The sequence below is a fragment of the Centrocercus urophasianus genome, unplaced genomic scaffold, assembly GCF_019232065.1.
Source record: "Centrocercus urophasianus isolate 14NV4802_14NV808 unplaced genomic scaffold, USGS_Curo_1.0 seq_16, whole genome shotgun sequence".
In the NCBI taxonomy this organism is placed as follows: domain Eukaryota; kingdom Metazoa; phylum Chordata; class Aves; order Galliformes; family Phasianidae; genus Centrocercus; species Centrocercus urophasianus.
The window spans coordinates 17,346,925-17,373,744 of NW_024884711.1; the positions used below are offsets into that span (position 1 = coordinate 17,346,925).

General features: G+C 42.0%; 1 protein-coding gene across 1 annotated transcript in view; it reads left to right on the plus strand.

Moving 5' to 3' along the window:
- IGF2BP3 (insulin like growth factor 2 mRNA binding protein 3) overlaps positions 1-26,820 on the plus strand; it is a 101,019-nt gene that overhangs the window by 11,940 nt on the left and 62,259 nt on the right. The window contains exon 3 of the mRNA XM_042817320.1: positions 8,881-8,929. Within this exon, the coding sequence (XP_042673254.1) occupies positions 8,881-8,929 (49 nt within the window). The remainder of the gene's footprint in view (positions 1-8,880; positions 8,930-26,820) is intronic.

Below are 26,820 nucleotides of genomic sequence, written 5' to 3' on the forward strand. Positions count from 1 at the left end.
ATGATGTAGTGCTGCACCCTGGCTGAAAGGCAGTGCTCCATAACATGGGAGAATTGAACTTCTTGAGGGCAGAGCATGCAGTTTTTGTCTTCATGTAATCACGTAACAATCGTGATTAAAAGTGCAGCTGTGAAATAAGTGTGGCACTGCTTTGCCCACATATTTTATGTGCGGTTGAACGGGATTTTTCTCTTTTGTAGGGAATTCTTCAGAAAATATTAATTTAGGAAAATGACAGTGCTGTTTGAAAGCCATGAGACTGATTTATTTGGCTTTCTTTTCTTGCACGTGGTGACAGTCAGCAAGAAGATGACAAGCTGCACAGTGGTCAGGTTCTATGATACTTGCTTTGTGAGAGGGCAATCGGAAAAGAAGGAAAAAAGATTTGGTGATGGAAGTGCATAACTCGCAGGTTGTACTGCTTCTGAGAGGCGTGTTATGTCATCGACTGTCATTTAACTTCTTTAAGGTGGCATGGAATTGCCCTTACCGATTTTTGTTGGTGTTTGGATAGATCAGTGTGCAGACCAGTAACATAATTACTAAAACATCCATATGGGAGTTGATGTCTTGGTTACATGCATCAGTTTATACTTTAAAGGTTTGATTTGCAAAAAACAAAACTTTACAGTTGTCACTGAGGTTTGTTACACTGAATCCTTTGAGATGCAAGATCTTACTTAAAGCAATAGTAATAGGAAATGTATGACAACTTGGACATATCTAGTGTTGTAAGCCTGGCAAGATACAAATTCAAATCTATTCCTGTTAACTCAGTCTTGGGGATTTAAAAGCCGACTGTTTTGCCATTGCATTTTAAATGTTTCTTGGTTTGTCTCGAGATTGAAGGGTGGACAGTAATAAGTAGGAAATTAATAGGTTTAAAACTTAAACCATCAACAACAATAAATAAATCCAACTGCAAAAAAACCATCAACGCCTAAGCAGGCTGGCAGTTGTCTAAGTAATTAGTACTTCTTAAATATCCTTCTTGTATCATGGAAATGCTAGTGAGCCCATCTGCTAGCTGAAGTTCATATGTACACTTACAATCTCCCTTTGGCTCTGACTTTCGTCGTATTCTAGTTACAGCATGTGAGCTTCTTGAAGTGCTCCAGAAAGTACTATCTACATCTCTCAGACCCTCAGAAAGATCATAATTTACTGAGAATCTGTGGAATTGGATGTTAATTTGTCTTTTTTTTTTTTTTTTTTTTTTTTTTTTTTTTTATAGAATAGTCAAAGAGAGGCAGAGAGGTTTTTCTTTAAAAATAAAATATATTTAGTAATAATAAGTCCATGTGTGGGGTGAAATTGTGAGGCTGCAGCAGGGTGTGCACTGTGATGCATCCTTGTGTTCCCTGAACACCTAAAGCATCTCTCAAGTTAAGCTCTAGAGCATGCAGCATGCCCTCGGGCTGAGAGGCTTAAATCAGGTATTTACTAGTAAAAAAAGTAGCAAATAATTCCCCGCTTTTTGATGTTATACAACAGAAGTTACATGCTGTGTGTGGTAGAGTTAGAACACCTCTTGCTATTTTATTTCAAGCCTTCTATAACGTTCAGTGCAGAAGTGTGTTGGAATGGTTAATGTGTAGCATACAGTCACCTTAACCTGAGTATGAATAGCCTTTGTTTCAGTTGAAGTTGACCTGAAATTAGCCAAAATGTGTTATGCTTATGTGGTAACGGCGATGTAAGGAATCTGGAAGGCATTTCCAATATTCTTTGCAAATACAGTCTCATGGGTGAACAAATTGGGAATGTAATGGTGGGAAATCAGGCAGATGGAAGTGCTGTGGAGTCTGTCTAGCAACTGCATCACGAAGCAAGGCGTCTGGTTGGCATCTCAGTTCCTAAGACTTTGGACCCTCTTTCCCTTTAGAAATGACTCTGAAGTGTCCTGCACCATTTCTTTCTACCTCTCTGCGTTTTTAATAGTATCTCAGTTCATCAAGATTTTTGAAACTAAGTAATTCTTCTTTTCCTTAGAGATCCCTAACCCGGAGCACAGTCTTATGTTGCAGGGATGTTGTACATTAACTTTGGTCTAGATCTGCTTCTGCAGCTGGTGTAAAGCTCTGCAATTGGTCCATGGGAATGTTGGCTGCTTCATCTAGTAGCCTTGTGGGCACCAGGAAAATAAGGGGATAGAAGGAGCTTCTGACCCTTTTGGTGGCCAAGGGAAGGGATAGGACTGAGGAGAAGAGAGTGGGAAAACATGAAACAAAAAAATATTGTCACATTACTAAGGGATTATTAACTTGGTTGGGTCAGGATAGCTTCTAGACAATTTTTCATATGTCTAAGAAGCACTTCTGTGTTTAAATGTATTATTTTTAGTTCTTCTTATACATTCTGAGTATTTTTGGTGTTATCCACATCCCAGCTAATTGCAAGTTAGCTGTTGGGATGGGAGAATAAATGGCAAGTGACTATAGCCCTAAAATATCTGGTGAAAAAAGTCAACTCAGTAGTGACATTATTTGAGCAATATAGACTTGGTGTTCTAAGAGGGGAAGAGAAACTGTCATTTAATCAACAACTCTCTTCATATTTCCCCCCCTCTCCTCTCCCTTCCACCCCCCCTCCCAGTCCACAACAAAACAACCAAAAACACACTTTCCATTTCTCCAAAGAGTTTGGAGAAGAGAGGGAGAGCTGAAATGTTGGAAGCCACCAAGCAAGGGGGAGGTGAGGTGAAAGTTCTTTTCCTTTTTCAATATTGGTACTTCCCATTAATTTTGAAGCAGTGCTTAATCCCTTAATTAAAGAACAAATATCTTAACAGCCTTCAGTCATTAACAACACCTGGAAAAAAATGTTTTTAAAATGAGACATTCAGCATTAATGTGGTAATGGAGGAATCTGAGAATTCTCTTTTTAAAATGTCTTTATGGAGCACATGTGGGAATTTACAAATAATTAATGTAAGCTTTTACTTTAATTAGTGGTGTGAGGAGTTGTCAAAATGAAATCTCAAAGTAAGTGGTAATAGGTGAAAGCTGACTGCCTGTCTTGCCTCAGAACACCACGTTTACCTGTTCTGTGTGATTTAACTTGGATATGCTAATATAAGTCTTCTGGTTGTGCTTCCTGTGCTATGTCCTGCCCACAAATATCCAGTCTCTTCCATGCACTGAGGTGGAGCAACCCCAAAACTAGGGTGCACATGGGGTCTGGAGCTGGGCTGGGGCCTTGGAGAATGGGGCCATGTAGTCTGCAGGCAGCTCCAGTTGCTCCTGGAGGGGAGTAGTAAGCAAATACGATGCTTTACAGGCACTGAGAGGAAATCTGATCATTCACACAGTAGAATCCGTGAAGCAGTCCAAAAGGTAGATTTTCACGTGAGGGTTTAGATGATACACCACTGCAGCACTGCTCCTGTGGTGGGTTGTGCGCAAGATGAGGCGGGACAAGTGTGGTTAAGATCCAACTGTAATGTCCTGCGTGAACCTTGGGAATTTGCTTTCCTGAATTTCATAGGAAATGCTTATTCTGAGTGTAGTGCAGTGCTTTTAAATCCAGGTGTGGAGTTAAATAGCGAGGCAACACAAAGAGAAGCACCGCTGCAGTTTGTGGCTTATCTAAGCTTTGTCTGCTCAACCTGCTGATTTTGGTCTGTCACAGGAGCAAAAATGTTTCATGTACCCTACTGTCCAGAGCTCAGCATTGAAATAGAAGGAGGTGATGTTTGTTAACAAGTTGGTACCTGAAACCATTCCCCTTTCTTATCCAGTAAGGCAGCAAGAGGAAATTTCTGGTTCACAAGCTGATGGCTTGCTTAGATAAAATACAGCAGTGGTGTCATTAGCATGCCTTCTAGTATACTCTAAAAATTAATTACCTCTTAATAGAAGTAATATAAAAATCTCAATTTGTCACTTTACTGAGTGTTTTTAACTGAAATTAAGTGTGCCTTTTTTTTTTTTTTTTTTTTTTTTTTTTTTTTTTTCGAGCAACAAATGTGACCACATGCTTTTGCAGGTACCCGAACTACTTGTTAGGACTAAATGGTTTACATACAAAATTTGATGAGTATCTTTATATTATACACACAGTTGTAAATACCATTATATATAAAACTGCATATATTTTTAAGGTATGTGTAAAAATGGTTTAGAAGTTTTACTCAGATTTATTACCAATGATGGGTGCTTTTAGGAATTAAATCCAAACAAGTTAAAGAGGTGGAAAAGACTGCCTTAAACCAGTTGTGTACACTGAAGCCAGGGGACAGGCTAAAGCTGCAGCATTTCTTACAGAATGAGCTTCAGTGCCTTAATCTACTGCACTGCCTATGTTTGCCATGACGGATGTGATAGAGAGTCCCCCTGCCTCTTCTCCATGTTGTGACTAAAAAACCCTGTCCTTTTTTTCCTATTCCTCAGCCACACTAATATTAAGAGTCAAGAACTCTTTTATTTAGTACTTTTGCACTGGAAAGACATTTTGAACACTGATTCACTCTGTTGTGGTACAGCATTGCCTGCTTGAAGGCAATCTAGAGGAACAAACTAATAAACTGTGTGTGTGTGTTGCTTTTTGAGGTTTATTTGCCCATTTTTGTTCTGATGGTTGCAGAGTGACCAAGGTATCTTCTCTCCTTCCCCCCCAAATTGATTTCAGTAGCAGCAGTTTTCCATTTGGGCATAGGAGTCACTAATCCTGTAACTGCAGTTGATCACATTGAGGCTTCTTACACCAAAATAGTTTTCTCTTTGTGGCTCTCAGTGCTGATAGATTGAGGTGCACACTGCAGCTGTAGCTGTGCCTGTGGAGTGATGTGCCAAGGCTTTTCCCATGTAGCTTGTCCTAGAATGGTGCCTACCTGAAGTGAATGAGATGGATGAGCACTTGCTCAGTGCCCAATCCTTGGAGTAGAGAAGAAGGTGGACCATTTACTTTCCATCCCATAGGTGTTGAATTCTAACAACTGAATGGACTGATGTCACTGATGTTCACCCAGTCTCTTCTCAAACATGTTTAACTTGCTCCACAGAAATGTCTAAAGAGTAGTTCTATGCTTTTGTGCTTTTTTTTTTTTTTTTTTTTTTTTTTTTTAGCATTAACAGTGTGATGAAGGTAGTTCGTTGTCTGTTCAATTAAAACTGAGTGTTGTGTGGGGTTATTGTGGAAAAATGGGAATTAAAGAGAAGATGGCAGCGGCTTTGGGGTGGCGGGATGAAGAGAAGGGTCTGTGGTGAGTGTGGGCACAATGACCACGCAGAAATGCGGTTACTTAGATACGTGTGTGTGTTTCTCTCCATGCTGGTCAGACTTGGGGAGATCTGTAAGATGCCCTTTAGCACAAAAAGCTAAGAACTCTAATTAAAAGTGTGGTGTTTTAATGTTTTGTTGTTGTTGTTTTTTTACCTTATAAATGCATCTATTCTGTTCTTACTTAAACAAACAAACAAAAAAAAATCCCTGAAGGGAAGAAGGGTCTTTTGTGCACCCAATGGTAGATGGAAGGGGAAAACAAGTGTATGTGGTAGAACAGAGAGAAGGAAGGTGAGTACAGTACACATTAACAAATGCTGAAATTGTGGGGTTCCCTTCCCCACTTTCCCAAGACATGGTTAATGTTATTTCTGATATGTGGAGGGTTCTCATGGGTTGTGGACATTGTCAAGATGACCATGGGCCTGTTTTCTGAATTTTCTTAGAAGAAATTGCCCTTCCAGAGAACACTAACAGCATCTTTTGTATGTGATCTATCTGATGCTACTTTGCTGTTTCTGTCTCTGTGTGCACATAGGGCACAAATGCTGCTTTCCTTGTAAAGGGGCAATGACACCTTGTTTTGCTTGCTCTCAGTGCAAGCATGTGTCTCCCAAAGTGAAGGCTGTGTGTCCTCAGAGTTCACAGAATAGATGTGTTAGCATGTCTGCACTAACCAGCAGTGTGCTGGAGTAACAAGCCACTTACCTACATAGTTCCTGGAAAAGAGAACTGGAGTATTTGCAAATGGGCTTAAAAAAAAAAAAAAAAAAAAAAAAAAAAGTTTTTCCAAATAATAGTATGGACAACTCAGGAAACAGAGAAGTCTGTTTTCGTCACCAGTAAGACATTCGATGTGCCGAATTCATGTGTTGCAAACCACAGGTAGCACGTGAAGGCTTTGAAAGGTATGGAGCAGAAACACAATTTGCCAAGGCTCTTCAGTTGACGGCTACTTGCACTGCCAGGTTAGAATGCATGAATAAAATAAGAAGCTTGCTTGAAGTAGAGAAGGAGCATGCACCAGATGCACGATTTGTCACCTGGTGGAAATAGGCTGGCAGTGTCTTGAAGAAATTTTGGTTTTTCTTTTTTTTCCCCTGTAGGAGCTGATAGTAACGGAGAGAAATCTCAAATTTCATGAGAGAGAAATCTCATGCTTTTCTACCTGATGCTGTTCTGTGTAACTCCCCTTTGGTCTGCATAAGGCTTTGTTTGCTTTCCCCTATTGCTTGTTGCAGTACAGCAATGATGTAAAAAACACCAATTCTTTTTAATTTTTCACATGCACCAACAGACAGCCACTTTAAAGCTTGTGAATTGGGTACGGAGCTAAAATTGCTTGTGGTGCAGACAGGCATCTGATTGTGGTGTAAATAGCGTCAAACAGCATGGTTCGTGTGGCTGCTCTCATGTTTTGAAGTGACCTTTCAGTTCTGTACAATAGGTGTCTCACTATAGCCACAAATTGAGGTGCACAGCAGGACTGTCCCTGTTCTGTACGCAGCTCTCCATTTCCTTCTGCTCTATATGGTGGAGAAAGGTGTAACTGGGAGGTGCGTTTCTTCTGTGCCACTCATCCCTTTCAGGATACCCGAGTTGTTTCTGTGCTCTGAAAGCTGGCTGGTAAAGTTCTAACTTGCATCAAACCACTCCATCCTTCAAAGCCACACAGGAAGAAAGAAAACGCCAAAAGCTTGTGTTATGTGCTTTCATTAAGTGGGTGTAGAGGCTGCTGCTCGTGCTTTGGTGCATCATTTGTGTGTCAGGTGGTCCAGCAGATATGCAGCTTTGCTTATGAAGGTGAATGGGAGGTGTACAGGACCGATGTGCATGCTTCTGGATGGGATGCTCCCCTTCTCCCCACTGTTTGCTATGGGGTGGCTATGGGGCACGGTTCTCTCAGCACGCAGCTGGGACCGTGCGTTCCCAGGCCCCTCTGCGAGTGGCACCGCTGGCTGCGAAACCCTCATGAATTTTAATTTGGGTCTAGGAGGGCGAGAGACTGATGGCATGACACAATTGGAAACGCAGTGAATAGCGTATTGACTGCCAATGATGTGGTTTGGGATTTTTCAGCGTTACGATTTCCCAGTATTTGTAATATTGAATGAGTGTCCCCTTCTTTGTTCCGCTTCAGGAGCGAGCGTTCAGCTTCCAGGTTGCTGTGTGAGATTCCCGTGATGTTTCAGAGCAGCGTCTCTAATTCACAGCCGTTTCATAGCAGTTTCTCTCGCTGAGAGCACAGCTGAGAGAAGTTTTCAGGCTCTGAGGAGCTTTCTCCCCTCCGTTACAACAACGCAGCGCCTGACTCTGCTTTATTGGAAATGACAGCTTAAAGGGGTTGTGTGATCCGGGTTTTTGCTCAGCCGCTTCTTTGCCGATTTACGCGAACGGGCTCTTTGCTGAGGGGGGCGGAGGGCAGCGCGAGGTGCTGCCCCTGCAGGCTGCCTCCTCTGTGGAGAAAGCGCGGTGCTCGGGTGCACTTCTGGAGGTAAAACTATACGCACAGAGCGCTCCGAGCAGTGCAGCTTTGTGTGTGGGGAGCGCGAGCTGCACCCAGAGCACAGCCTATTGGGTGGAGCATTTCCCGACGCAAAAAAAGAAACCAACCCAACACCCATGAAACAACATTCGTTGCGGGGCCGCATGTGGGTGGCGGTGCTGAGGAGAACCGAGGCTCTGGGTTAGGTTGCCAGGCGAGGACATCTCTGAAACTTGTTTTGTCGCAAGACTTTGTGAGATTCACCAACTTCCGTCGTAAAAGGGTCCCTAAGACGCGCCGGGTTTCTCAGTGAGAGGTCAGCACCGAGCAGCTAAAGCGCTGGGAAGAAGTGCGTGTTGGAGCACGGGACCGGGATTGAGTCGCTGCGGTGGCCGCGGCCCCAGGCGCGCTCCCCGGGCTGCCCCGCGGCACTGCCCTACCTGAGCCCCGCTGCTCGCACATTCCTGCGAGTCCCCAGGGGCTGCTGGCATCTCTGGCATTTGTTTGTTCTCTCGCTTAGGGGGAAGGGAGGAGACAAAGGAGTTGGCTGTGAAGGCCGCAAACACGCTGCCGCCCGGCTCGGCGGGAGCACTTCAAAGTGTGGGTTCTCTTCACTAGATTGGTGGAAATGATATAAATTTGGGCTCGAAATGCAATTAAATTGTTCTTTCCCTTCCTGTCCTCTAACCAGAGATGAAGAATGTCAGGCATATGTGTTCAAGTACAGCCCCTTGTTAGGCTAATGAAGAGCGTGGTGTTGGAGTAGATGCATTTATTCAAGTTGATGGCCCTTTCCTTAAGGGACAGAAGTATACCGAAGGATCGTTTCGGAGAATTTTAAAAAAAAAATCTTAAGTGAAGGGGAACCTGTTACAAATACACAGGGTTATCACACCCGTTTATAATGGAAGGTGTTGGATACTGATGGCCTTAATGCTGAAACAGAAATAGTCTTCAAGAAAAGTGAGCAATTCATAAATCCCAGCAGCTGCCCAACAAATAACAAGGCGTACTGTAAGAGTTCTTTGGACACACAGGTTTTGACCTGATGTTTCACATTTGCTTTTGCCCCTCCTAGTAGAAAATGGTTAAAATGGATGCTGCTGTATATAGATTGCCTTCTAACAGTGTTTATTTCTGTTTATTAACTGTGTTCTTTAATTAATTTGCAGGAGTCGGAAACTTCAGATCAGAAACATCCCGCCTCACTTGCAATGGGAGGTAGGAAATTAATTTAGAATTAAGACATCCATGTTTAAAACTGCTTCTGTTTCTCTCGGCGTCCCCAAGACTCTTCCCCTTCCCCCACCTTTCATTGCTGTGCACACACCACCCATTCTTTTCTGGGGAAAAATCCTTTGGAAGAGGGAACAATAGAGCCTTCTAAGCAATTCAGATAACTGCCTTCATTTCTGTGCTCCGAGTTAACCATAAAAAATGTTGAAATGGATTCTTTGGTGAATGCTGACTTCCTGATGCAGTCACTCTTTGACTGAAAGCTTGTCCATTTCAGGCCTCATTGGTGTGTGTGTTTGGTAACCTTGGTGCACCTTCAGATTTAAATACTTGGCCAAAATCTTTACAAAAGGTGAACATTCATACAAATTGTTTTTTTCTTTAAGTTTTTTTTCTTCCTCTTTTTCTCCTCCGTAAGTGGGTGTGGCATTGTGGCAAATTGTTTGCTCATGTTATTATAGTTACTGGCTTTCCCAACTGTATTATGAACTTGTTACGTTAATACTCTGCAAAAAGTGTTACAATTTTTAAAATAGATGAGCAGGCATGAGAACAGATCTGTTTTCTTTGCTGTTTTTCTTACCTTGTGAGTGTTTAAAACTTTGTTTTCACTTTTTGTAGCAGTAAGTCATCCTTTTACATGAGGGAACTTGGGCGGAGGGACAGAGAAGCAGTGCTGGTAGCACTGTATGGAGCACTGTTGGTCTATTCTCAGAGGGTCTGCGTGCCTCACCTGGCTTTGTCCACTGCTACTTCATTTGCATCGTTCCCTAGCTTAGGAGAAAGATGGAGGTACGACTTGCCCAGTCCAGGCTGTCAGCTGCAGTGTTTCTGTTGGGAATTGACAAAGACCAACTTTTGCTGGTGTGTGCCATCAGTACCAGCTGACTGAAAGGACTGAGTGTCAGAGCAGGAGCATATGAATCAGAAAGACTGGGAATGAACACTGATGTAAGCGCTGCTGAGCACAGACATCAAACAGCATTCACCTTCTTGTTAGATCTTATGCACGTGTAGCTTTTACTACTTGTAGGTAGCAGCTTTCTACCCTGCTTTTCATCTGCTTCCTGATTTACAAATAATTTCCCTTCCCTTCTCCATTGCTTCCAAAATCGTGGTCCCCCTGCCTCACTGTTTCAAAATGCTCTCTTCCCAAAGTTACAGAGCAAGACTTCAAATGAGTGGCAAGGACACCACCTCGGTGTCCTGCAGCTGGTTGTACAGGCTGTGTCTGGGCGCAGAAGTTGAGGGATCAGGCCCTGTGGTAATTTGTACAGTGCTTTGGTGCTTCCTCACAACGTCAAGGCTGCTCACAAAATGTGTACTTTTCACAAACTTCCTGTCAACTTTTCTTTGTAAATGCAGGGTTTCTGTCACTTCTGTACTAAGCAGGTAAGTTTATAGGTTCTCAAAAAAGTGCTACTGGCAAAGTATGGCAACTGATGCCCGAATTCAACAATTATATCAAGCTTTCCTTGGGCTCTGTTGTCTTCTGGTGTTGAAGAACTTTATCAAAACTTCCTTTTAACATCATAAAAAAAAGCTTTGAATGGTCACTACTGAAACCAAGTCTTTTTTTGCAGTCAGTTACTTAGTAGGGAGAGTAAGTTTGTGTGTACAGTATGTACAGAGAGGAGTTTAGGTTGGAGTAATGTTCTTGCATGATATTTTCTGAGTGGTATATGTGCAGCAGCTGTGGCAATTTTACTTATTAAATTGTTTCTTATAGTCCCTCTGAGCCAATTGACTGACTTCATCACTCTTCTGTTAATTACTTGAATGAAGACTGACTTCTAATGGGTGTGAAGTTCTTAAGACCAAACCAGAAACAACCAACGAAGGAGATTTCTGGGTTAGCTCAGTCTATTAGTCCTCTTTCAGTAGCAAAACACAGAACACTTATTATCCTGCAACACCTTTCTTTTTACGTTGGTATGAAGATCTGAAAAAGAAACAAAGAAAGATTAATGTTCTTGAGATGATTTTTTCTAGAGTAGTTGTTATTATGAAGGTTACCTTGTCATTGCATGCAGAAGACACAGAAGCTTCTTAAGCTCTGTTGAAATAATTGTCATGTTTTGCTCTTTATAGAACACAGGTATTGTACATGGAAACCTACAGCTGTGCCCCAACAAGTAGCATGCACGCCTCTGTCTCAATGACTTGCAGCTCTCCTTGCAGTATGTGTTACACAGAGGTATCTCTGGGTCATGGGCCACACATAGGGCTGCAACTCCACAGGTGGGCTCCTTAGTGTATGTGGAAAAATGGCCCACCAAATCTCTGCTTAGGAGGGAATCCCTACTGTTCTGAAATGCAGCTTGCTCAGGTCGGAGGAGCAGGTTAACGTTAAGAAAACCTCAGCTTCACTTTTGAATGAAGTGACTATCCTGAGGACTCATGCAAGAGGTAGTTTGACTCAAAATTATTCCAAATGGGCTGGGAAATAGTGTGTGTAAATGGTCAGGTGGTAACAAGCATTTATTAGTAAGATTTTATTAAAAAGGTGCCCAAATCCATACCTTTGTTCTTCATTTTTCTAGATGTGTTTTTGGAGAAAAATGAACCTGCTAGTTTCCTCTTTTTACATAGGTAGAACGATTTCCTGAAATAAATACTGACTTGACAGGCAGCTGTAGCAGTTGGATTTCTATCTGTTTCCTCTGCATTTCCTGTGTACTCATCAGACCATTGTGGTGTAAGCAAAATAGGTAAAACAGCCCTTTTAGACCATGCTCAGAGCAAAGAGGCTGAAGAAAGGCAGGTGATGACCTGCTGTAATCTGCTGAGTTGCTACTCTGAAACAAGATTTCACACTGAAAAGCTTGCTCTTAAAGTGCAACTGTAAAAGATAATATTCTGATGTACTTCAAGGCATTCGAGGTTAAGTTTGTACAAAACTTGTCTGTTCATTTGTTTGAACTTCAAAAGAAGATTTTTTGCGAGGTCCTGCAGGTTGCAGGAAATTGAGGATGCTTGTACTTCTCTTCCAGCTGGGGGAGATACTGGAGGTAGGGAGGAGGCCAGCATCTCTGCCTGAAATAAGAATACATAGTTCTGGCCATCGGCTGAGGCTGGAGGTGAACTGCTGGGACTTACCTGGGAGTACATTCTCTGCTCATCCAGGAGATCACATGCAGTTTCCCCTTTCCTCACTGGACTGTTTGGGCTTGAGAACTCCGAACGTGTGTGTGTTTATAAAAGCACGGTCTTATTTGGAGTGATCTTCTGCCTCTTCCTCTGCTTGCATATGAGGTGCACACAGAGGTGGCTCTACCAATCCTGTAATTTGGAGGCCATGCACATTAACAGATTTTATTTCTTAAATAAAGTAGTTTTGCTTGTTATCAAGATTGTTTGGAGGAGCAAAGCCACAATTAGTTCACCCCTTTTAGTGACAGTGGGTGGGTATATGTTTTTTTTCCCTTTCTCTCCTTCATCAAATATGAAGCACAAATTTGATGCTAAGAAGCATGCCAAGAGGTGGGTTTGCTGTACTGCTTCTTCCATCTTGCCTCTTTCTCATAGAAAACAGCTCCCTGGCTTTATGGTCTCTGCAGAAACATTGAGAGCTTTATTACCCTTTCTGGAACTACAGTCTCTTCCACATTACCAGTTTTGACTCCTAATTTTATAACCTCAGGTTGTCTTTCTTAGCTTGTAAGCATTCATTTGCAGGATAAAACAATGAGATCTCCAGAAGGGAGGTCTAGGCGTGGTGATTTCTAATCTATGATTTAAAGTGGAAGCATCCAGGCTCAGTTCCTGATTAAACATGATGAGAATCCAGGTATAGGGTTCTTTTCCTGAGAAGGAAAAGTTGTGATTTTTTTTTTTTTTTTTTTTCCTCTTAAAGCATTTTATAGCTAGCTTCTTTGGTGTATAAGATGCTTCAAGAAATTTGCTTTCCAAATATTTTTTCCATGTTTAGTGAATTGCTAAAGAACAGATTCTCAGAACACAGATGGTGCCAGAAACAGCACTTGCTGGCTCAGAGGGAAGGTAGCTGCTGAAGAGTTCTCACTTAACTTCTGCAGGCCTGTTCCCTTACCGGTTTGTTTGGAGCAGATAAACAGATATGGTGTTGGTGAACTCTGTAATAGAAAAGGTGGAGTAAAAGCCCATCTCATGGAGTGTGGACCTGTTGAGCTAGCAGAGAGGCGAAGAAACCTTGTGAGTGTGTGTTTCTAGCTTTGCTGTGAGACCTGCGAGTTGCCTTTTTGGGTAGAAACACGTGGGATGGGAGGTCTGAGTTAGCTCCTCCAAAGGTAGAGAGGCGTCACTAACCAGGTTTTGCTTTTCCGCACCTTTCTGCGGGAAAAAGAAAGTCTCATAGTTACACTGAGACCTGGTGCTTTAGATTCTCTGTGTCAGGAAAAAGGATTTCTAGATCAGTTACAATGTAATTACGTGTTCTGCGTTGAGATCTGTCAGTGCAAGAAGAGCCGAAACGGCTCAAACCTATCTGCATATATTGTAAGACAGCTTTCATTTTCTTTAAACGAAGTGAGACTGACTGTGAGTAAAAGTTAGTCAGTTTTACACTGCACGTAATAACTTCTCCAGAGGATCTTACTAGCTTTTGTTATTACTTATTAAAACAGCTGAGCTGTGTGAGGTTTTTCTTTTGATTGTATTTTTGGTGTATCCAGTTTTGTTTTTGGACTGGTTTTGTTTTATTCTGTTATAACAATGCAGTGTGAAAACTGCTTTTGCTCTGAATGGCAGCTACTCATGGTGCAACTTACTCTAGAATATCAAAGATATGGAGAACGGACAGGTGGGGAACCCTGGTATTTTAGGAAAAGCATGGAAACATTGCATTTAAGAATGAATTAGGATTATACAAAGAGGATAATTCTCATAAAGCAAGTTGTAGAAGGAAGATGCAGGAATGAGCTGCACTTTAATGGAAAGAATTCTAGAAGAAAGAAATATCCGTACATTTGATTCTTAAAATATATTGAAATATGAGCTTTCACCTCAAGCCATCTTCAAGAATCATAATTTAATGTTATGCTATAAAAACAATATGCAGCTATAAAAATGCTAGTAGAATGCTAAGCGTGCACAAATTATTTCTATCTGCTGCTGCTGTCTAAGTGTAGGAATCTTTGTACCATGCTGAGGAAGAAGCAGAAGACATCAGGCAGTAAGCTGTGCAGTTCTTGCCAGGTGCTAGTAGCCCCACTCTGCAGGAAGATGGAGAGGAGAGTGCATTACTTGGTTGTATGCAGCAGTTTTACATGTTTGGTGATTTATAACGTGCAGAGAGGGGTAAGGAGAGAATTGAAGCTCTTTGAGTATTTCCTCAGCGTTCATGTTTTCAGGTGTTCTAGTGACTGTCTTCTGGGAATGTCTCATGAGGCTTTACCCAGACTAGTTTCTGTAGCTTAAGATCACTTTTGAGTTCTTGCCTTGTCCTTCGTTACATCTGCATTTCGTTTTAGCCTTGTGCTCTCTTTCACTGTAATAAATGTAAACACAATAAAATATTAGATGTGATTGTCCTTGCAAAACCTCATGAAATAGAGATTTTTAGTTTGGTATTGTAATGGCTCGTATTGGCTGCTGTCTGCTTACAAAGTTAACATCTCGCCTGCAGTTGTAGTGTTGCCCGTATTTAACTCATGAGTCTGCTGTGGGGAGGCAGCTGTGTAAAAAGATCTGTGGCATGTCCCATGCGTGCAGATTTCGCATAACAGAATTGCTGACTGGAGAGACTGTAAGAATCGTGCATCTCAAACAAAAGTTGAGATGTTGATTGTCACGTTGGTTTTCACCCAACTGCTTTTCCTGTTTGCATTGCACTATTATCTCAAAGGATGGGGACCTACCATCTGCCTTCTTACCTTCTTGTTGCGGTCTCTTCAGGAACATATGAGCACCCTGGCTGGTCTTGCATCTATGCTTGGGGAACATAGGGGCTTTGCTCTTCTGCCGAAAGGAAAAGGTGGTCCTCCTTACTTTCCGCTCTGAGCAGGGCCCCACACTTTGCATTGACTATTTGTGCAGATTTCCCATCCTCCAGCTGGTTGTAGCAGCAGGTGAGGCAACTTGATATAGGGAAGTGACCACCTCTGTGGCAGACCACCCTGTTTTGCACTTGAGACAACATAACGGCTTATATTGGGGGAATTTAATTGCCTGGCTTAATTATAGGGGGTGATATTTACTGGTATATGTGAGGTAATAAACACCTTTTGCAGGTGTTTAAAATGCAGGGTGTGGGAGTGGAGGTCCCCGGGTAAACATATGATATGTTTTTAAGTATATTTCTCACTTGAAGTGATTTATTCATACAAGTGTTGGCTGGAGCAGAGCTGATAATCAGCTTGCAGTTGTTGTAAACAAGGGGGAGAATAAAATGGGGAAAACCTTTATTTTTTGGAAGATGGACTCCAAATTTCTACTCAAAATACTCAACTCTTTTTTTTTTTTATTGAAGTAAAAAAAAAATATCAGGAGTTCATTAAAAGTAGCTGATGTTGATTTGCTTCTGTTAAGTATGTCCCCATTTTAGAGCTAACGTTCCTGATGCCCCCGCTGGATATACTGTGGTGTGATACATATATATTTTGCTTTTAGGGTTAGAAAAACAGTACTACATTAATGTAACACTTCCAACTTGTATTACAGCTGGACAAGTAAGATATTGAGAAGTTCCAGGTGAGCTTAGGGCTCAAGAAAGCGTAGCGGTTGTCTTCCAATGATGAGAACTGGAAATAATGTCAGTGTTCCATTTCCAAGAAATTGCAGTTCCTACCAGCTCAGAGCTGGTTTGATGAATACAGTTTAGAGGCATTCTTCCTCCTGGGTGATAACTTGAAAGTGCAAGTGAAGGATTTTGGAGCTTGTGCTGTAGGGTGCATGGTGTCATGCAGATGCCTCTGATAGAGGCGGAATGTTTGGCTGAGCAACTTTTGAAGAAGACGCTCAAGTTCCACAGCTCTTTAGCTCAGAACATTAAGTAAGTGGAGTAACTGCTGCTTTCTTTGACTACTGTGAGCAGTAAGCTGCAGTGACTTGCTGTTTGTTAACACTGCTGTGGAAGGAGGAGGGTAAGGAGAAGAGGGCAGCAACTGTTTGGGTTTGAGACGTAATCTGTTGTCTCATCTGAGCTTTATGATCCAGAGATCTGCTGAGATTTCCACGCTGAACTATGAGCTGGCTTAGTCAGTGGTGGGCTTAAATGTCAGAGCACAGAAAACTAGTGAGCTGTGAGTTTGATATGTGACTATTTCACCTAAGGCAGTCAGAAGCTTTGTCTTTGTGGACCCATAAATGCAGTCTATCTGCATTTTCTTCCGGTGTTGAGATGGAGAAGTAGTTGAAGCACTGTTTCAGTGTACCCACTTGATCAGTGCTATGTCTGATCCAGCCTTTTTCTCCTGATCCAGACTTGCTCCATCATTTTGTAACTGAAGAAAAATTGTTTTCATGGTGAGTTTTTGATCTTCTAGAATACAGAAAGTCATAACCAATGGTCCCTCAACTTTTGAGAATTTTTCTAGTAACTAAAACTATTGGTGTGCAAGAATTCTGGCATTGTCTATCACCACAGGGTTACTTGGTGATGTTAGAATAATGCACTGCTCACAGTCCTAGAGTAATATGATTACTTGTGTTGATGGGGTAGTTTTTGATCTGTATTCTCTTACGTAGAGTACATGGATTTAACAGTCTCTACAAAAGTTGAAAAACCTAAAAAGACGCAGAAAGCTTGGTTGACTCAGCATATTTCTTGGGAAACCAGCCATCAAACATTTTATTTAAAATTCTAGAAAGATATATGGGAAAATATTTTGTCACAGGCTCAGCTGCCAAAGCCTTGCTGTCCCTAGTTATTCTTTTCAATTAAGGAGTAATTTTGATCATAGTGCAGCATCTTTATTCAATGTTGTGATGTCTTCTCACAGAATTACAAAACCATTCAGATTGGAGGGAATCTTAAGATGTTTGTAGTCCAACTTTCTGCTCAAAGCAAAGATCAGAAATGAACTTAAACTAGATTGCTTAGGATTTTAAGTCTTGGAAATCTCCAGAAATTGAATTTGTGCAAGCTCTGTGAGCGACTTTTTCTAAGACTTAATCATTCTTAGTGAGAATTGTCTTTCTTACTCAGTGAAGACCTTTCCCGTGTCAGCATGTGTTTTATATTGTTCTCCTACCACGCATCTCTGATAAGCCCGGCTCTGTTTCCTCAGTGATCTCTGTGCCAAGCTGCTATGCCTCTCCCAAAGTTGCCATCTTGGGGCTGAACAAGTCCAGCTCTTTCAGCTTCTCACTGCGCTCAGCCTCCTTAGAGGTCCTCTGCTGAATTTGTTCCATGTTATCAATGTCTTTCTGTACTCAAGGTCTCCAGATTGGATATCAGGTCTATATGACAGTTTGTCCCTCATTATTCAGCATTTGTTTACTGTTGTTGCCAGGTAGAAGAATATTACTTATGTGGAGTACTGTCCTCTGAGTCAGGCTGTCTGACTGTCTCCAGTAGTTTCAGTTACCTGCTTTGTCAGAAGATGTAAGTAGTAGGAATTGTCTCTTCAGAATTATCAGTTGTGTAAGAAGAGTTGAAGGAGTTCTGTGAGTGAGATGTTCTTTAGGTAGTAGTAGGAGAAATGTTATGAACTCCGATTGATTATAGCCAATGAAGGAGGAAAATGTTAACTTCAAGTGGCCTCAATGATTCTCTTTCAATCCATTTACAGAGCATGTGCATAAAGAACAGAAAAGTACATTGAGTTAGAAGGTTTGTATATAGCCCTGTATTCTGACTCTTCTGAGCACTTGGAAGAGTATGGGAATAAAGACAAGAATGTAGTGATCCTTCCCTATAGCACTCTTGTGGCTTTTTGTATTTTGCAGCCTTTGAACTTAGCAAGCCAGGAAATTATGCCTTCAGGCTTGAGAAATTAATCTAGAGCTTCTGCAAACGTGTTCTTGAACTAATGCTTACACTTAGCATTCACAATATTCTGCGATGGAGAGCTGTACGGTTTAAAGATCCTTTTCAGGAAGAACCATCTCTTTTTGCTTGCTTTGAATTTCTACCAGCTAGTCTCAAGCGCCTCCCAGCTCCCGTACTGGGGGGAACAGCACAGTTGTTAGATCCATGAGGTCTTCTCCCTCTCTCCTTCCCTTATTATTTTAAGGACCTTTGTTCCTCAACCATTACTTCTCCAGGCTGAAGAAGAGCCATACCCTTAGTCTCTGTGTTGAAGCAGGTTCCTGTCTTTTGATCATCTTCGCCCCATTCATCGAGGTTCTACTGAGTGATTTTTGAGTTGAGGAACTGGATCTGTAGAGTTATGTCATTCATTTTAAGTTATTTTGCTTCATGAGTATTTTTACTCTCAGAGCATTGTGTATGTCTTGGATTTGCTTCTCGAACAAGGAAAATACTGTAGTGTAACTGGTGGAAAGCTGATCTGTGGAATGGAGTTTGCTGCTGATGTCTCAAGAGATCATGCAACTTTTTTTCCCCATGGTTGTCATTAAAAAAAAAAATCGATATTATCAGTACTGCAGATCCTCCTCTGGGCTTGCTGCTGGCTGCCAGGAAATGTTACATTTGAATCACATGCGTACCACATGTTGACCAAACCTTATGCAACTGGCTCTTGTGTAAAGAGAGGGGGAAAAAAAGTGCTTATTTCCAAGGGGCCAACCAGTTTCCAGACCTCTTGATTCTGTAAGGTAATGGCAACAAGCATCTCTCTCCTCAGTCTTGCACCAGGGGTCTGGATTATTCTTTTCTTGTCGATTAGACAGTTGGAAATGGCTTTTGGGCTAGTTTTTGAAGGAGTAACCCTGCTGACACTCCTGCAAAGGCTGCCAGGCTGCTGCTCCTTCTGCAAGCCCACTGCTTCATTACTCCTCCTGCAAGGCTCTTCACTGCCTCTGTGTTCCTCTTCTACTTCCTTCGCATTGACTGTCAGCTGAAGTCTTGGGCATCCAAGACTGATCTTTGTTTCTTCTTGCATCCCCTTCCTGCTTTCATCTAGTGTTACTGGGATATTTCCTGGACATGTGGGGAAAAAGAACAATATGAGCTCAGCTACAGAAAGAGGGAGATGCTTGACCAAGGCGAGCAATGAGGTCATTGTGTCAATGTGTCAAGCAAGTGAAAATGGCACAGGCTTAAAGGAAGGCAAGAGATGCTGGCACATCTGCCCCAGCTGCTGCACAGTGCTATCTCATGGAGCAGCGAGCTCAGATGGTAGGAGTCCAGATGCTCCTGAGGGTTAGGTCCTTGCTGCTAGTGTGGGGCCTTGGAAAGGAGCAGCAAGGCCATGAAGAACGGTTAGTATGTGAAGAATATCTAGATTCAGCTAGATCTTTAATATCTAGCTGGATGCCAACAGAGCTGAAGCATGCTGAGCAGGAGGAAGGGAGATCAAGTTGTGTTAATGCATTTCCTTTTTTAAGTTTTCATTTTATTCTGAAGTCTGAAGTTCCCTCTGATCCTGTGTCTCAAATTGGTAGCCAAGTATATGTGGGCAGGGAAGGAAGGGAATGTAACTTGAAATAGCTATCTTATTTTCAGATTCTTTAGAAGTTGTGGCAATCAAAGAGGGGTTGTGACTAAAAGCCATCAAAACCACTTCCAAGCACATGCCTTTTTGCGGAGCAAATGAGCAGAATTTTGAGAATATAATGCAAACAGGAAAACACTGAAAGCTATAGCTCACCATTAACTTGGAAAGATGGGAAGTTATATTAAAACTATCCTTGTAAACAGCCTTCTTGTTCTTGAGTTCCTTTTTTCCTAATAGGGGATTGAGTGCATGTGTGAGAAACAGATCCAAATCAACATATCTTGGGACACCTTTTATTGGGTGTTGGTTTTCTTTGGTTGCTCTTAGTTAATAGAATCAGGCTGTTATGTGAATGGCAAATAGCTATTTGTGCATATTCGCTTGCGTAGTTCACTTACTGAACTCAGTTTTCTACTAAGAGCAGCAATAAGGCCAATCTCAACTATTTACTCTAAAGTGGAGGCTTATAATGATGTGCATGTGGCCTCTAGATAGGTGTTCCTTAGCTATTGGTTGCATTGGACGTATACATCCATAGCTGCCATCTGCGTACAGCAAAAAAAACCATCTGCCTTTTAGGATATGGTCTTAGCTGTGCATCTGTTGCTGACATTCATGTGTGCTGCTAGGCTTTGTGTAAATTCAGAAAGCTTTTGGTATGGGAAAATCCCACATACCTTCTCAGCACATCTTCTCTCTTTCAGCATGTTGTGTTCTAGTAAATCCCTATCCAAATGTCTAGAAACGAACAGTTCATCTAAACGTGAGCTTACAAAGAAGGGATGCTTGCTACATTCCATCTGCTGAACTTTTTATTCTGTTGTGTTGTGAGCATGGGCTAGTAGCAGTCCAGCAGACAGTGTGGGATTGGCTTGTTACCCCTAACCTTATGATTCATGGGACTATGCACCCCAAAGTGTTTGCTGGTTTAGTAACACAAACCATGATGACTCCTTAAGAACTTAAATGTCTGCATCTTTGTAGGAAAGTTTATTTGTCCCTTTGTAGCAGTTGCATCCTAACACACATTAATGTGTGTATTGTCACCCAGTAGTACACTTGGGTTTTGTACCCAGGAGATCTGTTGCTGTTTTCTGAACACGTAGAAGAAAAGGTGGGGATACTTGAGACTTGAAGAGGTTTTGCAGTCTGGGACTGCAGTGCAAGTGTGCTGTGGGAATTCATGACAAATCAGTAGTTGGGACTCTGACCATGAGAGCTCCATGGAATTTTTATGAGTGATGACCACATTCAGGGATGTGTGCAGTTGCTGTCAAACAGATATGAACTTATTTTATGCTGCACATAACTCCTTATGTCCAGCTCTCTGATCTCTGAGGCCTAGAGCTCACTGGCTGTGAAATCCACTGTGGGATCTATCAGGAGGATGGAAGGGCTACGGAGAGAGATCTTCATCTTTTCTCAGTGTAGTAGCTGAGAGGGAAAAGTTTGGTTGTGATTCTCAGTGGTAGAGATAAGAGTCCGTGGGTTCCACTGCTTTGCCATATGACTTTAATTTCCATGTCCATGTCCAGTGATGCCTTTGTACTTTGTAGAAATGCACGTTGGTAGTTATTTTGTGTTGTTATATGTTGGAAAGTTGCTTCAGTGTTCATGAAGCAGGTATACCTCTGAGTGGTTTCCTCACCTGGCTAATTAGGTATATTATCTGTGTCAGTGTGAGGCTGTGATTTTGTTTACAAAACAGGTAAAGCTACTAAACCAAAGCAGGCTGTGTCAACTGTGATCTTACAGCTTCCCCTAGTTGTGAGGCACTGATGTGCTTGTAAATGTCTTCTATGTCTTACTGTTTAGAGTCAGCAGGTGATCCTCTATTGCTTTGTGAAGTTGCTGTCTGCTGCAAAAGAAAAGATAGGAACAGCTGATTTCCTTCGCACAGCAGGAATACTTGATTTTTTTTGTGAGATAGTGCGTACCTGAATTTGTGTACTGGAGAATCAACGGTTCCAATTAACTGCAAAAACCAACCTGCCTAATGGCCACACCTCAGTTTGATTGCTCATTTTCCTGTTGTAGAACATCTATTAATTTCTCTGCTATTCAGACAATTACAGCATCAATGTAGCTTCCCAGAAGTGAGCCAAGCATATGATCATCAAAACTGGAATGTGCAAGGAATCTTAAAGCTACAGCCTCCAGTATTCTTGGATAGTGCTGACCCATTCTATGTTGTTCCCCATTATTTTGCATGGCATCTGCAACAGCTTTATGGGATGAAACATACTGCCTTACGTAGCTTGCTTTTGGATGTCCTGCTTGACCAAGTTACAGTGCTGTATCTTGCATTTTTCTTGCAACAAGATGAGCTGTTTTGAGTTGACGGGAGCATCTCAAAGGCAGCAGAGCCCTGAGATCTGGGAGGATGCTCAATAGGTGCTGTTTGTAGAGTAGTGACACAACAATCCTAGGATACTCTTGCAAAGCTGCTGGGAGAAAGGTGAAAGACGCAGTATGAGTGAACAAGCATGAAACTTCTGACTTTCAGAAAAATTTACCCAATTTCAGAGAATGAGGTGATGCAGGTTGTGTGAAAAGGTGGGAAAAATAAAGAGAAATGCTATTCTCTGTGCAGATATGGCCATAGAAGGAGGTCTGTGTGAGCAGCCTGTAGACTGCACCATAAGTGATAGGGTGACAAACCTTGTAGCTTATGACATCTTGTCTCTTAAAAATGTCTCATTTTGGTGGAAATAAATGCTAGAAGTAATGAACAGATGCTCCAGCAACACCTCAATTACTTCCTGTATGTATGTGGCAGAAAACGCTATCTCTGCCTTTCTTATATCTAATCAAATTATGTGGCTCTGTATGATATGAAAAACTTCCAGTCTGCAAGTAACAGGAAAGCTTGCCTTCAGTTGCAGTAGGAAACTTGCAATGAGTGACACAGCTGGTGCATAAAATCTATGGGCAGACACTGCTGACTTTGCTGCCAGAGAACTTTGTGTGTGCATGAGAAATACTCTTAAAAACAGAAATACACACAACAAAAACCTTACTGACTCTTGTTCAGTGCTGACTTTGTTCACTGTTGCACCTTCTGGTCATGGCAAATGCAGGTTAGTGGTAAAATGAAGTTCTTGAAGCCTTTAGAAGTGTTGAGAAGGAAATCTTTCTCAAGAGTACCTTTTGTAATCTAATTGGAGAAAATAAAGTTACCAAGTGACTTCATAACGATTTTCCTCTCATTCAGGCAATAGTAGCTTCGTAATCAAGTGAAGGTTAATCTTAATAATGAGTTTCAGAATAGCGATACCATCAAATTTAATTTGTGACTAACAAGTTAATTATAGATAGTATATTAGTTCTGCTTTTTCTTTTTGACATCTTAAACTTGGCAAAAGGAAACTGTAGATGATAGAAAGATGGAAAATCAAGGTCTCTAGTTGAGTTCCAACATCTAACGGCAGTTATCTGAACTTTTAAAAAGTGCTTCTAAATAGATTTTCCCAGACTGTTAGTCTGACGTCAGATGAACGGTTCAGGGGTATTTCCATAAATCAGCAAAAGAAAACTTTATTGTCAGATGAATCCTGAATTTTCTTCTGTGAAAAGGAATGCTTAGAGGAGGGGAAAAAAAACCCGACACCAAAATGCACCACACACACTCACCCATCTGCACTTATTAGTAAGCATTTTCATAGTGTTATCAGAAACTTATGTTTGTCTGCAAATTATTCCCCTGTTCCAAGCTCCTGCCCTCCTCTTTCAAAGTATTTGTCATTTATTAATTAAGTTTTTCTTCGAGCAAAATGTAAGTAAAATCATGTCTCCATTTGCTTATGTGTTTTCTGGCCTTTATCAAGTTGATGCTAGGAGTAAAGCAAATGTGAGTGATGCATGTAGTCCTGTTCTACGCTTCAGTTTGTTCTTGGGAAGAAATGTGACCCATGGCTTCTAGGCTTTCAAAGTGGCTCTTAAACTAGTGGGTGAGAATTCATGCTTTAAATGCTTACCTCCCTCCAAATTAAAACTCTCTGCAGCCAGTGAGCCAAGATCCTGTCCTTTTTGGCATAAGAGCATTCTGTAATGTCCGTTTTGTCTCCACTGCAACAAACTGAAGAAAGCTGTTTTCTGTTGTTTTTTTTAATCCTCTAAGAGCAGTAGCTTTGTGGTAGCACCACTGTGCTGAGTCCCCTGTGTCCTAGAGGTCCTGGGCTTTGTGGGACATGCAGAGCTCTTGGGCCGCTTGTTTCCATCAAAGATTGGGGCAGAATTGAGTGCTAAGGACATCTCTTCTCCAGGCTCTATTAGCTAGGGTCTAATGCCCAGTCCCACTAGGGTATGGAAGATGGTTTGTGAGCTTGAACTAAAGAAGTTTGGATCGGTAGGTGGATTTTTAGCTGCTGTGATATACTGACACCAAAGGTGTAGGGTCTACAAACCCCATCAGGTGGCAGAAACCTGAGGGATGTGGACGTTGCTACCATACCAGCTGCTGCTTGAAAACAGATGCTGCACACTCACCTGGGCTACAGTGAAAAAGTCTTAAACCTATTCTTTTTCTAGGTGAATAAGGGATTACTAGCTGGAACTATGCAGTTCAGTCTTTATTTGCCAAAAATAAGCTTTCCAGATCCTTTTGATGTATTTTTCCTCTCATTATTTTAAAATGTGACTTAAAGTGATTCTAGAATTTTTTTGTCCTGATGTAATTTGTATGTGTTGCAGATATGTCCTTAAACTTAGACTACTTCTTCACTAGCAACTTGTGTGATGGTTCCTATGAATTCAGTGTAAAATTCCTGCTTCTATATTAGTTTAAGAAAAATTGGATTTGAGATACTTTAATTGGGCTAAATAAATTAAAAAATATATATCTTTATAACCAGAATTGTGAAGAAAGCTTATACTGTGTTGATCAAAGGAGTTTTTAGTACAAAGGCTCTATATTCCGTGCTAGTACACAACAGGGATCTTTGCACCTTTGATAAATGTCAGCATGTATATCAGCCTCATGTGAGATCTTTACAGGGCAGTTTATGGCTTTTATCTAGTGCATTATAAGACTTGATAAGTTGTGATTGTCCTGTAGAGAAAAAAAGTTAAAACCCATTCACTGCCTAATCTTCATCAACTGCTTATCCATTCAGAATGGAAAGAAGAAGTACGAATTTGAAGAAAATTTTCCTAGGGGGACAGGCTGAGAAAGCTGGGGCTCTTCAGGCTGCAGAAGAGAAGGCTTTGGGAGGGAGGGGAGGAAAGAAGGGAGGAGGGATGACCTTATAGCTGCCTTCCGGCATCTGAATGGGCCTCAAGGAAACTGTTGAGGGACTTTTTATAAGGCATGAAGTGACAGGGCAATGGTTTAAAACTGGAAGAGGGTAGATTTAGACTAGATATCAGAAAGAAGTTCTTTACTGTGAGGGTGGTGAGATAATGGAGTAGGTTGACCAGGAAGGTTGTGGATGCTCCCTTCCTGGAGGCATTCAAGACCAGGCTGGATGGGGTTGTGAGCAGCCTGGTCTAGAGGGAGGTGCCCCTGCCTATAGTCAGGAGGTTGGAACTAGGTGATCTTAAAGGTCCCTTCCAACCCAAACTGTTCTATGAAATGAATAATAGAGAAAGGAAATTACTTGTAAGTAGGCCTATATCTGCAAACACCCTATCCGCTACTATTGCTAGCAAGAAATACTGTTCTATGGCTTTAGAAAAACAAGGTTTGTTTTTTCCCTCTAGAATTTAACTGATAGTACCACTACAAATGCTTCCTACAGAATTGCTTGTGTATCATAGTCTTCTGCTCTTGGAATCAAATTCTGGTGGGTTTTCTTGCAGTTCTGTGTGTTACCTGTCTGTACAGAAAAAACAGGAACAAACCTCCTTGTTTAGGCTTTCCAAGGTCTAGCTTACCTTGTGGTGCTGCAAGAAAAGCATTTCTAAGAGTATAACATGCTCTTTCTTAATTACCCATCAGCTGGCTGTAAAAAATTTTTAGTGATCAGTGCACTGTGCTATGTGATGTTTCTGTGCTTCAAGGTGTGATGATCTCTTCTGATTTGCCTGCAGAGTGGTGACTTGTGGTAATGCATGTTGACTTTTCTTTGTTATTTCTGCTAGCACTTGAATTCATCTAGTAGCTGCTTCCTGCATGATTTGTGGCTTTGATTTAACTGATGGTGCATCTTGTGGAAGCTTTGCTTTTCATTAACTTCTGAGAGCAATCCAGGAGTAGTAAGGCTGTCTTTGGGAATCTCGCTGTTAGACTCTGGCTGTAGCCATAAGGACACCCTTAGCATGGGTTTTGCTCCTTGTGGCAACCTCGTGCCCTTGCAGCAGTAACCTCTGGTGCTGTGTGCCTGGGAAGTAGCTTACCCTGTGTTGGCTCAGCATGGATGGGTGATGCATGATGGGTGATGGGTGATCACATGATGGAGTGTATGTGAATTGTAACTTCATTCTTATGATCACTCAGTACCTGGAGTACATGCTATCAACAGAGCTCACACCCAACAGAGCCGCAGATGCCTTGGTGTTTGCAGTTAGCAATGAGGTGCTGTGATCCACAACAATGCTGTTTTGGGATCATTAAAAAGTCATTTAAATGACTGGAGTTTTTGCTTGTTTATGTGCATCCTGTGAAAGACTTTTGGTGACTTTCATAGAATCGCAGAATATCCCAAATTGGAAGGGATAGATGAGGATCACCAGGTCCAGCTTCTGGCTTCGCATGGCACTACCCAAAATTCAAACCCTGTGTCTGAGAGTGCTGGCCAAATGCTTCCTGAACTCCATCAGCTTGGTGCCATGACCACTGCCCTGGACAACCTGTTCCATGCCCACCGCTCTCTGGTGAAGAATCTTTTCCTGACACTCAACCTGACCGCCCCCTAACACAGCTCCATGCTAACTTCAGTAGAATCTGTTGTGTGTGTGCGGAAGATTCTCTACGAAGAAAGGTATTTGACATCTGAGGCTTTCTAGTTTGGCTTGGGTGAGGAATGTGCTGCTTTTTTGGAAGTCTGGAGTGTGGTGTTTGTTCTGTGGCAGCGTCCCCTATTGCCTATGGAGGAGTTCACTGCATTTTGAAGATCTTCACAGCCCTTTCAGCAACGCTGGGCTGACTGCGCTCCTCATGGCCTAGCCCACAGTGCTGCATTGCCAAGGTTGCCCACGCTGCAGTGTAGCTGACAGAAGGGGGCTGTGCTGGTCTCAGTTGTCGATCAGGGTGAGGATGCGTAGCCTCCTCTGACAGGAGCCCTGCAGTGAGGCCGAAGGCACGCGGCCCTCCCTGATGCGGGGAGTAAGCTGAGTGCCGTTCCTCGAGTGCGGATAACGTCTTCTGTGTGATCTGGTTTGGGATGCTGCCCGCTT